Below are 13799 nucleotides of genomic sequence, written 5' to 3'. Positions count from 1 at the left end.
CTCACAAAGTTACACTAATGGTATGGCCCACTCTTTCCAATTCTAGGGCATTTATGCAAGAGAAAGGCTTGTAAAACTGGCATGTGTTTATGGTAGTTTTATTTGTAGCTGCTTTAAACTAGAAACAACCCAGTGCCCATCAAATGGTAAAATTAGCAGATCATTTGTGATTGATCCTTGTGGTGGAATGCTCCTCAGCGACAGGAAGAAGAAAAAATAATAATACTGACAGGGCCACCAGGATGGCTTAGCGGGGAGGGTGCTTGCTGTGCAAGGCAGGGGACCTGAGGTCTCGCCTAGAACGTACTCAAGAGTGGAGGAGAACCAGTTCGCTGGAGTTGTCCCCTGACCACCACGCACAGGGTACAACCTGTCTACCCACCACCCAGCACACCTCATGCCTATATCCACACACACAATGACGCTAAGGATATTTTTTAAAAACTATAGGTAATGTAGCAATAGCGATGAATCTCAAAAGCATTTGGGTGAGTAAAAAGCCTCAGAAGGATGCGTATCATGATTCCGGTTTCCCGGCAGCCTAGTTGTAACAGAGCATTGGGCATAGGAGACAGACTAGAAGTACTGATCTGGGGACGCAGGCCGTGAAGGAATCTGTGTGAGTCTGACCAAGTGTAGACCTGAAGAGAATAAGCTTGCTGCACGTAAATTATATCTCAGAGTGACTTTGAGTGAAATTTAAGGGCCGTTTGGTCAGTCTCTGCTACTAATGACGGTAGAAATGCTTCCTGGTTCGTTTGGCGCCTGCCTCTTGTCTTCTACCTCAGCTTCTGACATGCCTCCCTGAGTCCTCCCCAACTCCGTAGCCATGCCGGACTGCCCTATTTTCACAGGTGTGTTGCCTTGGTGCTGTCCCCTCCAGGGTCTTTGGCCTGATGTCTTTTCTAAGGAGACGTCCACCTGCCTCTGGAAAGCTCTTAGTCAGTATGGCCCAGCCCAACTCTTTAAATTTGCAGACATGCCTTCTCCGGCTCTTCTAGAGAGCATGTAGGCTCCCCTCTCCCTGTTCCCACACCTTAAATCTGGGGCTGGGCTTGTGTCAATTTACAGTTGTCATTTACCCATAACCCTTCATGCCAGTCAAGGTCAACAACCCTGGAGAAGTGCCTTATGCATCTCCATTTACCAGTACCAGGCACCTGCATAGCCAGGAAGGCAGACTTCCTGCTGCCCGCACATAGTTGAGCCCGGGGGAGTCAAACTAGTTGTGTCACACGTTTCCAGGGGATACAACACTGAGGTCTTCTAGATGTTGTATTCACGTGGACCTTGTCACTACTGTACCACTGTGCAAAATAGACCCACCAAGCACAGCCTTTTGGGATCCCATGTATGTCGGATCCCATGTCCCAGAAGAGCCCAGCTGTGGGCTGTTATAGTCCTCAGTGGAGTTGTCTGTGCTGCTCATCGTGTTTATAGATGCCGTTTGTCCCATCGGAAGCTGCAGAGTAGAATAAAAGCAAAGCCCAACTTGCCAGATCCAGTTCTGTGTGAAGCTGCCCATTGCTCTTCCTTTGTTGGCTTCCTGGGTTGCATGTGTTTAGCATTGGAACACAGCCGAGTCAGCCAGGCTTACATGGGAGCAGCCTAGATTTTCCTCCAGAGCCAGAGACTCCAGATGAAGTGCCCTCTTGACAGACACCGAGACAGCGTGGCCGGAAGAGAATGGACATTGCAACCGGCTGGCTCTTCCCTGGTTTCCTGTGGTGCCTGTTGTCCACTTACGCCAGGCAGATGGGGAGTATTTTCTGAAATGAGATAGGCAAAGGGAGAAAGCGTCTTTCCCTAATTACAGAGACAGGAAGGTAGGTGGGGGCATGTCACGTGTCTGTTTGGTTCTGCTCGTTTTATTTTTATGAAAACACGATTCAATATTGGATCTTCTCCTAAAGGTATATTTTGAGCGTTGCTAGTTAGAAGGGTGCCTGGTGAGTCAGCCTGGAGACACGCGTCCCACTCAGCTCTGACACCTACGAGGCACCAGAGGGTTGTCAGAGATGTGAGAAAGGATCACAGGCTTCCTTCAAAAGAGAGTTGTGGCCATGGATCGCTTTAGTAACTTGTGCAATGCTGAGCTGTACTCAAGACACATACGGTATACTGAGGGATGCTGCCCCCTCTGCCCCCAACAGACCACGTGCCACACGGCACCTATAAGATCTTTGCATGTGTGCCCGTGCAGTCTTGAATCTGCACATGAGTCTAGATTGTCTAACCCACTTTCAGGCTGCGTATGTCAGATCCTGGAGTTATTTATAGCAGGGGAAGTGATAGCAGAATTCATTCAAGATTGTACCGTTGAAAGCTGCTAAGACTAACAGTTTTTATCATGGGGTCTGTTCGCTTCTCTGCTGGTGGTTCATGTCCTTCCTTCCTAAGCCACCTAAATGTGAACTCCTGTTACTCAGTAAAGTGTATTGGCCTCTGGGATGCCATATTTGTCCATGGTCTTAGGGAGCAACGTTTGCTTGTTTTTCAGCCGACGCTGGCGTCGCTGGAATCGATTCAATCGCAGGAGGTGCAGGGCTGCCGTGAAATCTGTCACGTTTTACTGGCTGGTTATTGTCCTGGTGTTTCTCAACACTTTAACTATTTCCTCTGAGCACTACAATCAGCCTGACTGGCTGACACAGATTCAAGGTATGGCTGGAAGGTCTTCTTTTGTTCCGAATTAGAGGTGCTTGCAGCTAACTGCTGTTCAGTGTCATCCATCTGAAGTGTAGTGGGGTAGCAGAACATTCCAGTTAGAACGGAGAAGGAAGTAGAACAATTCAGACTCAGGCGAGCCCTGGACCAGGTGCACTGCCTACACCGTGCAATGCCAGCTAACTTATGCCCCAGCCTTGAGATAGCCCAGGACCCAGGAATTGTGGAGTTGATGTGCGTCCTTCTCCCTGCCACGTTGGAAGCTTTGTCCCCACTTTAGTATTTTCGGTAAGTGGTTTTTATCCCACTGCTTTGGATGACCAGAATTGGAGTGTGTGAGGTCGTCCCTGGAAGAGCCCAATTCTAAACAGGACCATTTGGAACTCTTGAGTAGTCTTTCTGTAACTTGCTTCTGCTACCCTCAGCCTACTTGGCAACATTTCTTGCTAAGTAAAAAAATTACTTTGGGACTTTGGAGAGGGCTCAGTGAGTAAAGTGTCTGCTGTGCAAGCCTGAAGGCCAGAGTTCAAATCCCCAGAGTGCCCGTGTAAAAAGCCAGGCACAGCAATACGACCTGTAACTAGCTTGGGCTCAGTGAGAGGCCCTGCTTAAAGGGGAAAAGGCAGACAGTGATCTAGTCGGACAATCAACATCTTCATACACATTTATTTCCCCATACAAAGAGAGAATATAAATAAATAAAAAATAAAACTCGACACTAGGATGCCACAAGTGGCCACTCACCGATGTCACTTTTTTATTTTTTATTTCCTCTCTGTGTATAGGGGGAAGTATGTGGGAATGATGAGGGCGTTAAAGGAAAAAAAGAAAACCTATAGCGTGATCTCAGTGCACAGTCTTACAGGGTTTAGGGTTGGGAGGCTCAGGATCCATGTGATAAATGCCTCTCCCATGTCCTAGTCCGTGGAATCAAGGCCCGGAGAAACCGAGTGACTTCTCCAAGACTCACACCTGGGTAGTGGCCGGCAGCAGTGAGGATGGGTCCCGCCACCAGTGCGGCAGCGAGGCAGGGGGGGCCCTTGCCATGTCTACCATGGGCTCTGGTGGACGGAGGTGGGGTGGGGAATGAAGATCACGCCTGCCCTTTGTCTTTCCAGACATTGCAAACAAAGTCCTCTTGGCTCTGTTCACCTGTGAGATGCTGGTGAAGATGTACAGCTTGGGCCTCCAGGCGTATTTTGTCTCCCTCTTCAACCGGTTCGACTGCTTTGTGGTGTGTGGGGGGATCACCGAAACCATCCTGGTGGAGCTGGAGCTCATGTCTCCTCTGGGGGTCTCTGTGTTCCGGTGCGTGCGCCTCCTGAGGATCTTCAAAGTGACCAGGTAGAGATGAGGGCACCGTGCCGGCGTCTGCGCGGCTCCTCCCTCCGTGATCGGGTGATGCCCGTGGTCTCTGGGTCTCATCCCCTTCCTCTTGACTTGCAGGCACTGGACTTCCCTGAGCAACTTGGTGGCGTCCTTGCTGAACTCCATGAAGTCCATCGCCTCCCTGCTGCTGCTCCTCTTCCTCTTCATCATCATCTTCTCCTTGCTGGGGATGCAGCTGTTTGGGGGGAAGTTCAATTTTGATGAGACCCAAACCAAGCGAAGCACCTTTGACAACTTTCCCCAAGCGCTCCTGACTGTGTTCCAGGTGAGCCCTCCCGCCTCCCCCCATCCTCAAAGCGGAAGCCAGAAAGCGAGAGCCCCTGTGTTCTCGGGTCTGCCCACAGCTCAGCAAGATGCAAAGATGCCATTGTGTCAAACATTTCTGCTCCATGGTCCTCTGGCAAATTTTATGTCATGCAACTTATTTTCAGTATCTTTCAGCCACCTGTGTGATGTGACAACACTTTTGTTTGATTTTTGTTTGATCTCTGTGATAAGATCCTCTTGTTATTCACTAGTTTGTGTGTATATATATATATCACAAGGCATGTTTGCAATCCTAGTTATAATAGATTTGAACCAAGAAGTGAATTTGGAAGTCATAGATGGGATGTCTTGCTATGTAGTTGGAGGAGTGTGGGTGGCAAGGGCCGCACCTGCTTCTGCCCTTTGTTTGGAGTGAGGGCACAGGCCCTGAAGCTCATGTCTCATAAGGAGTCCTGTCACTGGAGGGGCACACTAGCCACAGTGTCCCCGTGGGCTAGGGTACACCGAGCCCTCCTCCCGTGGTTTCAACCGGGCCCCTGACTTGGTCAGACCCTGACAGATTAGCTTGCTTCTACCCTCACCAGATTTCATGTGTGATATCAGCAAGCATCTCGTCCGGATGAAGGGATGGTGTGTGTGTGTGTGTGTGTGTGTGTGTGTGTGTGTGTGTGTGTATGAAGAGATGGGGGAGGGGGTGCGTCACGGGAAGGGCCTATATCATAGTGGTTTTCCCTTCTCTCACTTCTGTGACTCTGATAAGTCGCTTGTCCTCTTCTGAAGGAACACAGAGTCTAGAGAGCATGAGCTAGAAGATTTCTTCCATGTTCATTTGAGATTCATAGAATTACTGCTCTCGGCTGGGGCTTCTTAAACGTTTGCTGCTTGCAACCATTTTTCCCCCAAGAAGTTTCTTTACAACCCTATGTATATTGGTTTATGCATGCATGCATTTGTGTATGTGTGTGTGTGTGTGTGTGTGTGTGTGTGTGTGTGTGTACAAATCAAACATTTGCTGGTAATGACTCATAAAGAATAAAAAAATCACTGCACCTAAACTTTACTCTCTCTCTTTCTCATGTATACACACACATGCACACGCACATGCACACACATACACAGACACACACACACAAAATTAAAAATCAAGTAAATCTTAGAAATTTAAAGAACATATCTTGGTAGACATGTGTTTTCAACATTTATTAAAGATAAGTACAAATTTGCATACTAATCCGTGCAATAAATAAAGAATAAAGTCTTGGGGCTGGGGAAAGTTGGTGAGCACCTGCCACACATGAGGACCTGAGTTTGGGTTCCCAGTACTACATAAAAAGCTGGGCATGGCAGTTCTTATTAGTAATCCCAGTGTGGGGAGGACAGTAGAGACAGGAGGTCCCTGGAGCTCATTAGCCAGCCAACCTGGCCAAATCAGTTAGCTCCATCCGGGTTCAGTGAGAGATTCTGTCTCAAAACATGCAGTGAAGAGTGATTGAAGAACTCACCCAACATTGATGTCTGATCTAGCACTGCTAGCATATATACCATACAAACTCTTGTACAGACACATGGCGACACATACATACACACATACATACACACACACACATAAACACACACACAGACATATACACACACATAAACACACATACACACACAGACATATACACACATGTACACACATATAATACACACACATAAACACACATACACAGAGACACACATTCATACATACACATTACACGTACATACACACTCTTACACACACATACACACATACATACACACACAGAAACATACACAAATACATACACACATTAACACACATACATACACATGCATACACACACCTACTCATTAACACACATATACATACACTCACACATACACACCCACATTAACACACACACATACACATTAACACACACATACATACACACGTACACACACATACACATTAACACACACATACATACACACACGCAAACACACACAACACACATACATACACACATGTGCACACACACAGACACACACACACATGCACTGAAATCTTGGCTGAATGCTGAAAGATGTAAAGCATCTTCATCATTTTTCAAATTATTGATATTTTGATTTTATAATCATGAGTTCCTAGAGTGCCATTTTACATACATACACACACACACACACACACACACACACACAGTACAAAACACGGAAATATGTCTAAGGCCCTTTAGAAACTATTGGGAATTCTACCATATTTTGTATAACAAGTTGTTTTGTTTTTTTTTACAATTTTCAAACCCCCAACTGAAACAGAAGTCTTTAAAATCAAATATTCAAATACAATCCAGTCCAAAGATACATTATTGTGAGAGCTACATGCAGAGGAGTTGTGATAGAATAACAATGCAAGTCATTGTTTTATGTAGTTAAGCACATGTGTTTCTATAAGAGCAGGAAACTTAGTATGTGCAGTAAAAACACTGCTGTCCATAACCCACAGTAGCCTGCCAAGGGAGTCCAAGCAGGGTTCACTGGTGTTGCATGGTTTGAGAGCATGCACAGTGCTAAGCAGGCACATTGTGAGTTCAGTCTAAAGCAGTGGGGACATTGGGCAATGCAGCATGGATAAGTGATGCAAAGAACATTAGCCGGGCGTTGGTGGCGCACGCCTTTAATCCCAGTACTCAGGAGGCAGAGGCAGGTGGCTCTCTGTGAGTTCGAGACCAGCCTGGTCTACAGAGCGAGTTCTAGGACAGGTCTCAAAGCCACAGAGAAACCCTGTCTTGAAAAACAAAAACAAACAAACAAAAAAGAACATTACAGGTTCATTAAAGGTTTGATTTTTTTAATTCATTTTTTGTTAGCTGTATGTTCAGAAATCTTTTCCTCTTACCAGGGCTTTTATAACCCCATGGCTAGTTAAGTGACCTCCTATGAAGTCACACCCCACCCTTTGAAACCCATGATAGACTATAGCCTTATTTTAAGTTATTTAAAAATATGGCTACTGATTAGTTTGGTTGGTTTGTTTGTTTTTTCTTATTTCTTTCAGGAAACTCTTGTTTCCTTTCTTGCAATGGTATAAAATTTAAGTGTTACAAAAAGATGCAAAGTGGCAGTTGTCCCACCCAGCCACCAATTCATTCTGGGTGGTAAGGAGTACTGACCAGTCTCCTGAGTAATCTTAGATAGGCGTTTGCTCACTGAGAGTCACTCCTCCTGCTTACCTGTGGTGAGTTTGCCCAGGGGTGGCCTACTCCACGTACTGCCTGGCGGCGTCTCATTTTAGTTTGGTTTTCATCTTTAAGAGCTAGGTTGCTTACTCGATCCACAGAAGTGTGCACCCTTCTTCCAAACACATCATAGACAATGGGTGTGGGTGCCATTGCTTCTGTGATCATCCCTCACTGGGTGGAGCCTAATACACAGGGCACACTAGGCACGTGGGAGAGACCACATGTCCTCCATGTGGAGCTGCTGGGTAAAGGGTCTGCCTCTTCCTTGGCGCCCTGACAAAGCTCGCTTCTGGTAGAGTTCATTCTCCGTCAGGCAGCAGCATGGAGCCCCTGCCCCCTTCCCTTTGCTAGGGTGGGTGCTAGCCTGGCGGGTGAAATGGTTTCTCACTGTAGCTTCATCAGAGGCGTTTTTCTAATTATCTGCTCACTTGCTGTTTTCTTCTGGTCTGTGCAGAAGACAAATAGCTTCCTAGGGGGCAGCATTTTAAAAAGCCGCAGTCTGTATTTATCTGATTGGATTTCAGAGTGGATTGGATTACCAGGTATCATCAATAGAGAGAAGATTACATTTGAAACTGATTATTCCTACTCTTGAGATGGTTTATACACTTTCATGTGACAGAATTCCCTGATTCTGAAAATGCATAGATAAAATCCGCTGTCTCTGAAGTACGTTTTCTAAGCAGAATACGAGGTACTGAGTAAAATGAATGAGAAGAACCTACTTAATCAGGGTCTCCAGGAATATCGCTGAGCTGCTTGTAGAAACATGGTATTCTTTGTGCTTAAATAAGTAAGAGAAGATGCCAGTGGCAGCCAGTCTGCCAGTCTCTCTCTCTCTCTCTCTCTCTCTCTCTCTCTCTCTCTCTCTCTCTCTCTCTCTGTGTGTGTGTGTGTGTGTGTGTGTTTTAATCTATAGACAAAGGTGCCAGAAAGACAAGTACCAACATCAGTCACTGTCTAGGATAAAAATTAGAAGAAACAACTGTTATTTGCAAAGTTAAATAATACATTGAGCTTGGTAGTGGGTGGTGCACGCCTTTAATCCCTGCACTCCAGAGGCAGAGGCAGGAGGCAGGTGGATCTCTGTGAGTTGAAGGACAGTCTGGCCCACAGAGTGAGTTCCAGGACAGACAGGGCTATACAAAGAAATCCTGTCTTGAAAAACCAAAATAATAATAATAATAATAATAATAAGTTGTTGTTGAAGCTTCAGCAGGATAGCAAGGATAGCAGATAGGTCAATTTCATTGTGAGCTGGGCTGAGAAAAGCTACTGAGGTCAGAGTGATCAGTGCAGTCTGAGGCTTCTGTCCGCTGTCTGACCCAGCCTTGTCTTTTCAGATCCTGACAGGTGAAGACTGGAATGCGGTGATGTATGACGGCATCATGGCCTACGGAGGCCCATCCTCTTCTGGGATGATTGTCTGCATCTACTTCATCATCCTCTTCATCTGTGGCAACTGTATCCTTTGGAATTACCGGGACTGCGTGGTTCCCCATGGCCGCCGTCTTGTTGTCTCTGAGTTTCCCGGTGTTTGCGGTGGTGGTAGCCACTGTAGGGGTAAGGAGGACGAAAATGTCCTTCCCCTTGTTACCTCCGCATGGCAGATGGGAGCCGTGTCACGTGAGTCACGCAGGTGACAGTGCGTATGCCAGTAGGTGACGGGTGTAGTGTCATGCCTCAATCTGGGACAAGCGCGCAAGCCTGGTGTCTGTTTACGTTGCCATCGAGGGGAAGTCAGGGCTGCTACACCCATGAGTGGTGAGGAGCCGCCGACGGATCGCCCCGGTCTCCCCCTGGCAGGACATCTCGCTTACATTTCATAGCAGAGTGAAGGATAAAGGAACTAGCCATGGACTCTGGAGCCCATGCTAGAGGGGAAAGCTTCCTGCTGATTTATGTGATGATATCATTGTTCCAATGCATGTGACCTTTGAAGGCATCTGCTTTGCAAAGGAACCCCTTGAATGTGTACGTAGTAATGTGTGCTTTCAAGGAAAACAAAACACAATTTAACGCGCATTCTTCCCGCCAGCCAACTGGGTCCTGCCACTGTCTCAGCCCCCAAATAACACACGAGACACTATATTAATTATGAAGCGGTTGGCCATTTGCTTGGTTTCTTGTTGGCTAGCTCTGACTTAATTATTAACCCACAACTGCTGATCTGAGTGTTTCCACGTGGTCTTCTCTTACCGGAGAAAGGGTCCAGACCTCTTATTCCTCTGGTGTCCTACATTGTGACTGGCTGTGCCTCTGTTTCCCAGAATCCTCCTCGGCTCCTGGTCCCACCTATCTTGCTTCCCTATTGGCCAACAGTGCTTTATTTAATCAACCAATAAGACGACATGTCCACAGCAGGACTTCCCCCATCACACAATGTGCCTCATGAATGTTCAGCACTATATAAACAAGGAGACAGTGAAATGGTGTGTCTCCATGGATCTCTGTGGATATTCAGGAGATCCTACACAGGAGTCTGATGCTTTTTCACTCGTTTTTGAAAGAGTGATTTTACCAAGTTCTTCAGCCGTACCAACTGAGTATCACACCAAGGTCAGTCACCCACTCCCAGACACCATGAGCAGAGGAGTGTGACATTGCCATTATCAGCTGTATGTAACTGCACTTCAGAACATGTTATACCCTTAAGATTTTTGAATTAGATATCCTACTGAACGTCTTCTTGGCTATTGCTGTAGACAATTTGGCTGATGCTGAAAGCTTGAACACTGCTCAGAAAGAGGAAGCTGAAGAAAAAGAGAGGAAAAAAATTGCCAGGTAACGCTATTTTCACTAAGACATTTTTCCCAGTGGTGCTAGGGAGTGCTCGGCCATGCTTCCCAAGAGGTGTTAGGGGCTCAGCCAAACTTCCCAAGAGGTGCCAGGGGCTCAGCCATGCTTCCTAAGAGGGGCGGGGGCTCAGCCATGCTTCCCAAGAGGGGCGGGGGCTCAGCCATGCTTCCCAAGAGGGTCGGGGGCCCAGCCATGCTTCCCAAGAGGTGCTGGGGGCTCAGGCATGCTTCCCAGGAGCTGAGGCCCGTATTGCTACTTTGCAGTGATTGTGGGTGACCATGTGGTACCAAGGAAGGATAAGGGACTCTAGGGTAGAAGCCGGGCACTTGGCTCTTACCCTCAGAGCAAAGAAAGGAAGTCATACATCTCTGTACTTAGAGAATCACTGCAGTTAATTCTGGCGTCATAAGTTAAATGACGCATTCAATGCTGGTTAGCTCTTGGCTAAGGATTTGAATAAGATGGTCTGTGTAGTGACTCCGTTGCGTTAGGAGAGCAGGAAGCCCCGAGTTTGGATTGCCCTGTAGTCTTGCCATCAGGGTTTCCAGTTGAGTTCTGGTCCTCCGTCCAGCAGTGTTGATTCAGAATCCTGGTTAACACTTCAGTACGCAGCAACATGGTGACTTGGTTTCTTGTGTTCCTTCATCTGTAGAAAAGAAAGCCTAGAAAATAAGAAGAACAACAAACCAGAAGTCAACCAGATAGCCAACAGTGACAACAAGGTATTTTTTTTTTTTTACAAAATAACTTCTCTCTGTTTCAAAGCGAGTCTCTTGGTGTCTCTATCACTGTTACCACTGATAGCATGATATTTTGCTGTGAAAAAACAGAGCCTACCACATAAACACTGGGGATTCTGACCGAGCTAGAGAGGGAGCTGATAAACCAACGTTTTACCATGGATATTTGATGGATATCCGAGGAATTGGACTACTTGTTTTGAGTTGCAACTACATGATCAGACATGACCCATGGTTACAGTTGTGTCAGTGTCTTCTTGGTGGTTGTTAAAATCAGGCTTTTTAGTGGATGTCTGCTCCCAGAGATGACCTCAGAGTCCAGGTGGTCTAGGAGGCGTCAAAGCGGCACTATCAGGTTTCATCACACACACTTACGACAACCCTGGATGCTTCTGTGATGTGTTTGCTCATCGAATTGATAAATACTGAGTGACGGTCGTATGTGAGACACCAGGCGGCCTCCGTGGAGTTCACAGTCTAATTGAGAGACAGGAATCTAAATGTGGTCCCCACACAGTGTGCGTGCCTGCATTGAGATGGTAAAAGGACAGAGCCATGGATGGTGCCCACTGACTGTGACCTAGGTGCTCTTGGGCTTTCTTGACTGAAGCATAATCTTCATCTACTGTGTCTGCACGCGCGCGCGAGCACACACACACACACACACACACGCACGCACGCACACACACACACACGCACACACAAACTTGCATAAGCGCCCCCGTACTGCTGAAGGATAGGGTGGTCCTCTGGCTTTGGCCCTCTGGAGTACACGAAGTCAGAATTCCCTCTCTTGTCCTAGGTTACGATTGATGATTATCAGGAAGAGACGGAAGATAAGGACCCTTACCCACCCTGTGATGTACCAGGTATGTGGGGCAAAGTGGCCCAGATGTTTGAAGATACAGGGGGAGGGTGGGGGCCAGTGGTCATCACACTGGGCTGCTGAGACCACCAAGGCCATAGGCCCCCTTGTCTTAGAGAGCAGTCAGCTTTGCTTTCCCCCCAAAGTCACAGGCAGCACAGATTGGACAGATAGGCACAGCTTTTGCTAGAGAAATGGTTGTGGGGTGTCAAAGTCTGAGGGCAAGCATGCCTGTGACTGGAAATCCACATTTTTTTCCTGATTAAATCTCCATTTTTCTGACTAAAACTGAGCAAGGGGGTGGTAGGGAAACAGCCAGATGTTGGGAAGGTGGCAGTGAGACTCTCACCTATGTCTTTGGCCATATTGTGCCCCAGAGGATGTCTCCTTCCCATGTCTTTTTTTTTTCTTCTTCTTCTTTCCGAGACAGGGTTTCTCTCTGTTGTTTTGGAGGCTGTCCTGGAACTAGCTCTTATAGACCAGGCTGGCCTCGAACTCACAGAGATCCGCCTGCCTCTGCCTCCCGAGTGCTGGGATTAAAGGTATGCGCCACCAACGCCTGGCTTTCCTTCCCATGTCTTATAGCGAAGGGCACTAGGCATGGATGGGTGTGTCTCACCCCCATGCACATGCAGCCCATGCTCTGAGGGAAAAAAGGAAGGCTTTCCGTTGGTGGAGGCAGTAGATGCTGTTAAAGTTTAAGCCGCGTTTTTAAATGTGAAGTTGAGAGCGATAACTCAGACCCATATGCAGTTTTCACACCTGTAAAAACTGTTCCATTCAAAGTAGGTGAAGAGGAGGAGGAGGAGGAGGAGGAGCCCGAGGTCCCTGCTGGCCCCCGTCCTCGCAGAATCTCAGAGCTGAACATGAAGGAGAAGATTGTACCCATCCCCGAAGGAAGTGCTTTCTTCATCCTTAGCAAGACCAACCCGTAAATACTTTCTTCCTAGTCCCATTGCTGATGTCTCTCTACTGGGGGGGGGGGAACTCTTGAGGACAGTGGGGGTGCGGTGAGGGGGAGTGACTCACCGCCCCCTTCTGGCCCTGGGTGTCCCTGGACCCCACATATTCCCCTCAACCCCTCTTCTCTTCCTTGCCTTTGCCACACGTTTAGCCCTGAGCAAGTGTCCCGTTCCCTTGAGGGTGTGACCGCGTCCTGGGGGCGCCTGCTCTAGAACCCCTGCCCCCCCCCCGCCGCTGCATGGGAACAGCACTGGAGCAGGGTGTGGCTCAAGAAGACATTATGGCGGAGTCCATGGTTTTTTTTGTGTACACACCGGCCGCCTCTAGGACCCTGGTCTTGAGATGCTTTACGGAGTGAGGATTTTGTAAGCAGGTTCTGCACTGCGTCTTCATTTCCAGGTCCCGTTTAGGTGGTTCCCCACCCCCACCCCCGCCCCCGCCGAGTTTTATGGGATTGCTCGTGATGCTTTATAGGCTCATTTGACTCAGCACACTATGAAAGTGCCTGAAATAGCGTTTCTCATATTAAAATGATGAGGCGCTCACCAGGAACACGGTGAGAAATAGCGTTTCTCATATTAAAATGATGAGGCGCTCACCAGGAACACGGTGGTGACTCACAGACTGTGAGAAGAAGGAGATGAAGTTTATTTACTAGCTGGTTTCGAGGTTTAAATCGTCTGGGGTTAAGTGGGCTGCAGGGGGGGGTTGTGGGGGCTGGGGATAGGCAGCTCCTGGAAGGGTTTCTAGAATTGCAGAAGTAGTTCTTGGCTGTCAGAGAGGGACACTGTGTAATTCACAGACCTTGCGGAGACTCGGGTGGGAAGCAAGGCAGGCTGGACCCCTCGAAACACGACGGTTTTGTGATCTTCTGTCTACAAGGTC

The 13799-nt window shown here is 47.7% G+C and overlaps 1 protein-coding gene across 18 annotated transcripts in view; it reads left to right on the top strand.

Moving 5' to 3' along the window:
- The window catches only part of Cacna1d (calcium voltage-gated channel subunit alpha1 D), a 297754-nt gene that overhangs the window by 212046 nt on the left and 71909 nt on the right, over positions 1–13799 (top strand). For 17 of the 18 annotated variants that reach the window (XM_040746548.1, XM_040746558.1, XM_040746546.1 and 14 more), the window contains 8 exon segments: positions 2501–2661; positions 3786–4011; positions 4114–4321; positions 8891–9011; positions 10217–10331; positions 10999–11068; positions 11889–11955; positions 12738–12882. In XM_040746548.1, coding sequence (XP_040602482.1) covers positions 2501–2661; positions 3786–4011; positions 4114–4321; positions 8891–9011; positions 10217–10331; positions 10999–11068; positions 11889–11955; positions 12738–12882 — 1113 coding nt within the window. 18 annotated transcript variants of the gene reach the window in all.

Source organism: Mesocricetus auratus, unplaced genomic scaffold, assembly GCF_017639785.1.
Source record: "Mesocricetus auratus isolate SY011 unplaced genomic scaffold, BCM_Maur_2.0 Super-Scaffold_100006, whole genome shotgun sequence".
In the NCBI taxonomy this organism is placed as follows: Eukaryota; Metazoa; Chordata; class Mammalia; order Rodentia; family Cricetidae; genus Mesocricetus; species Mesocricetus auratus.
Note: the sequence above shows the minus strand (reverse complement) of the source record. Positions and strands in the feature narration are given on the sequence as shown.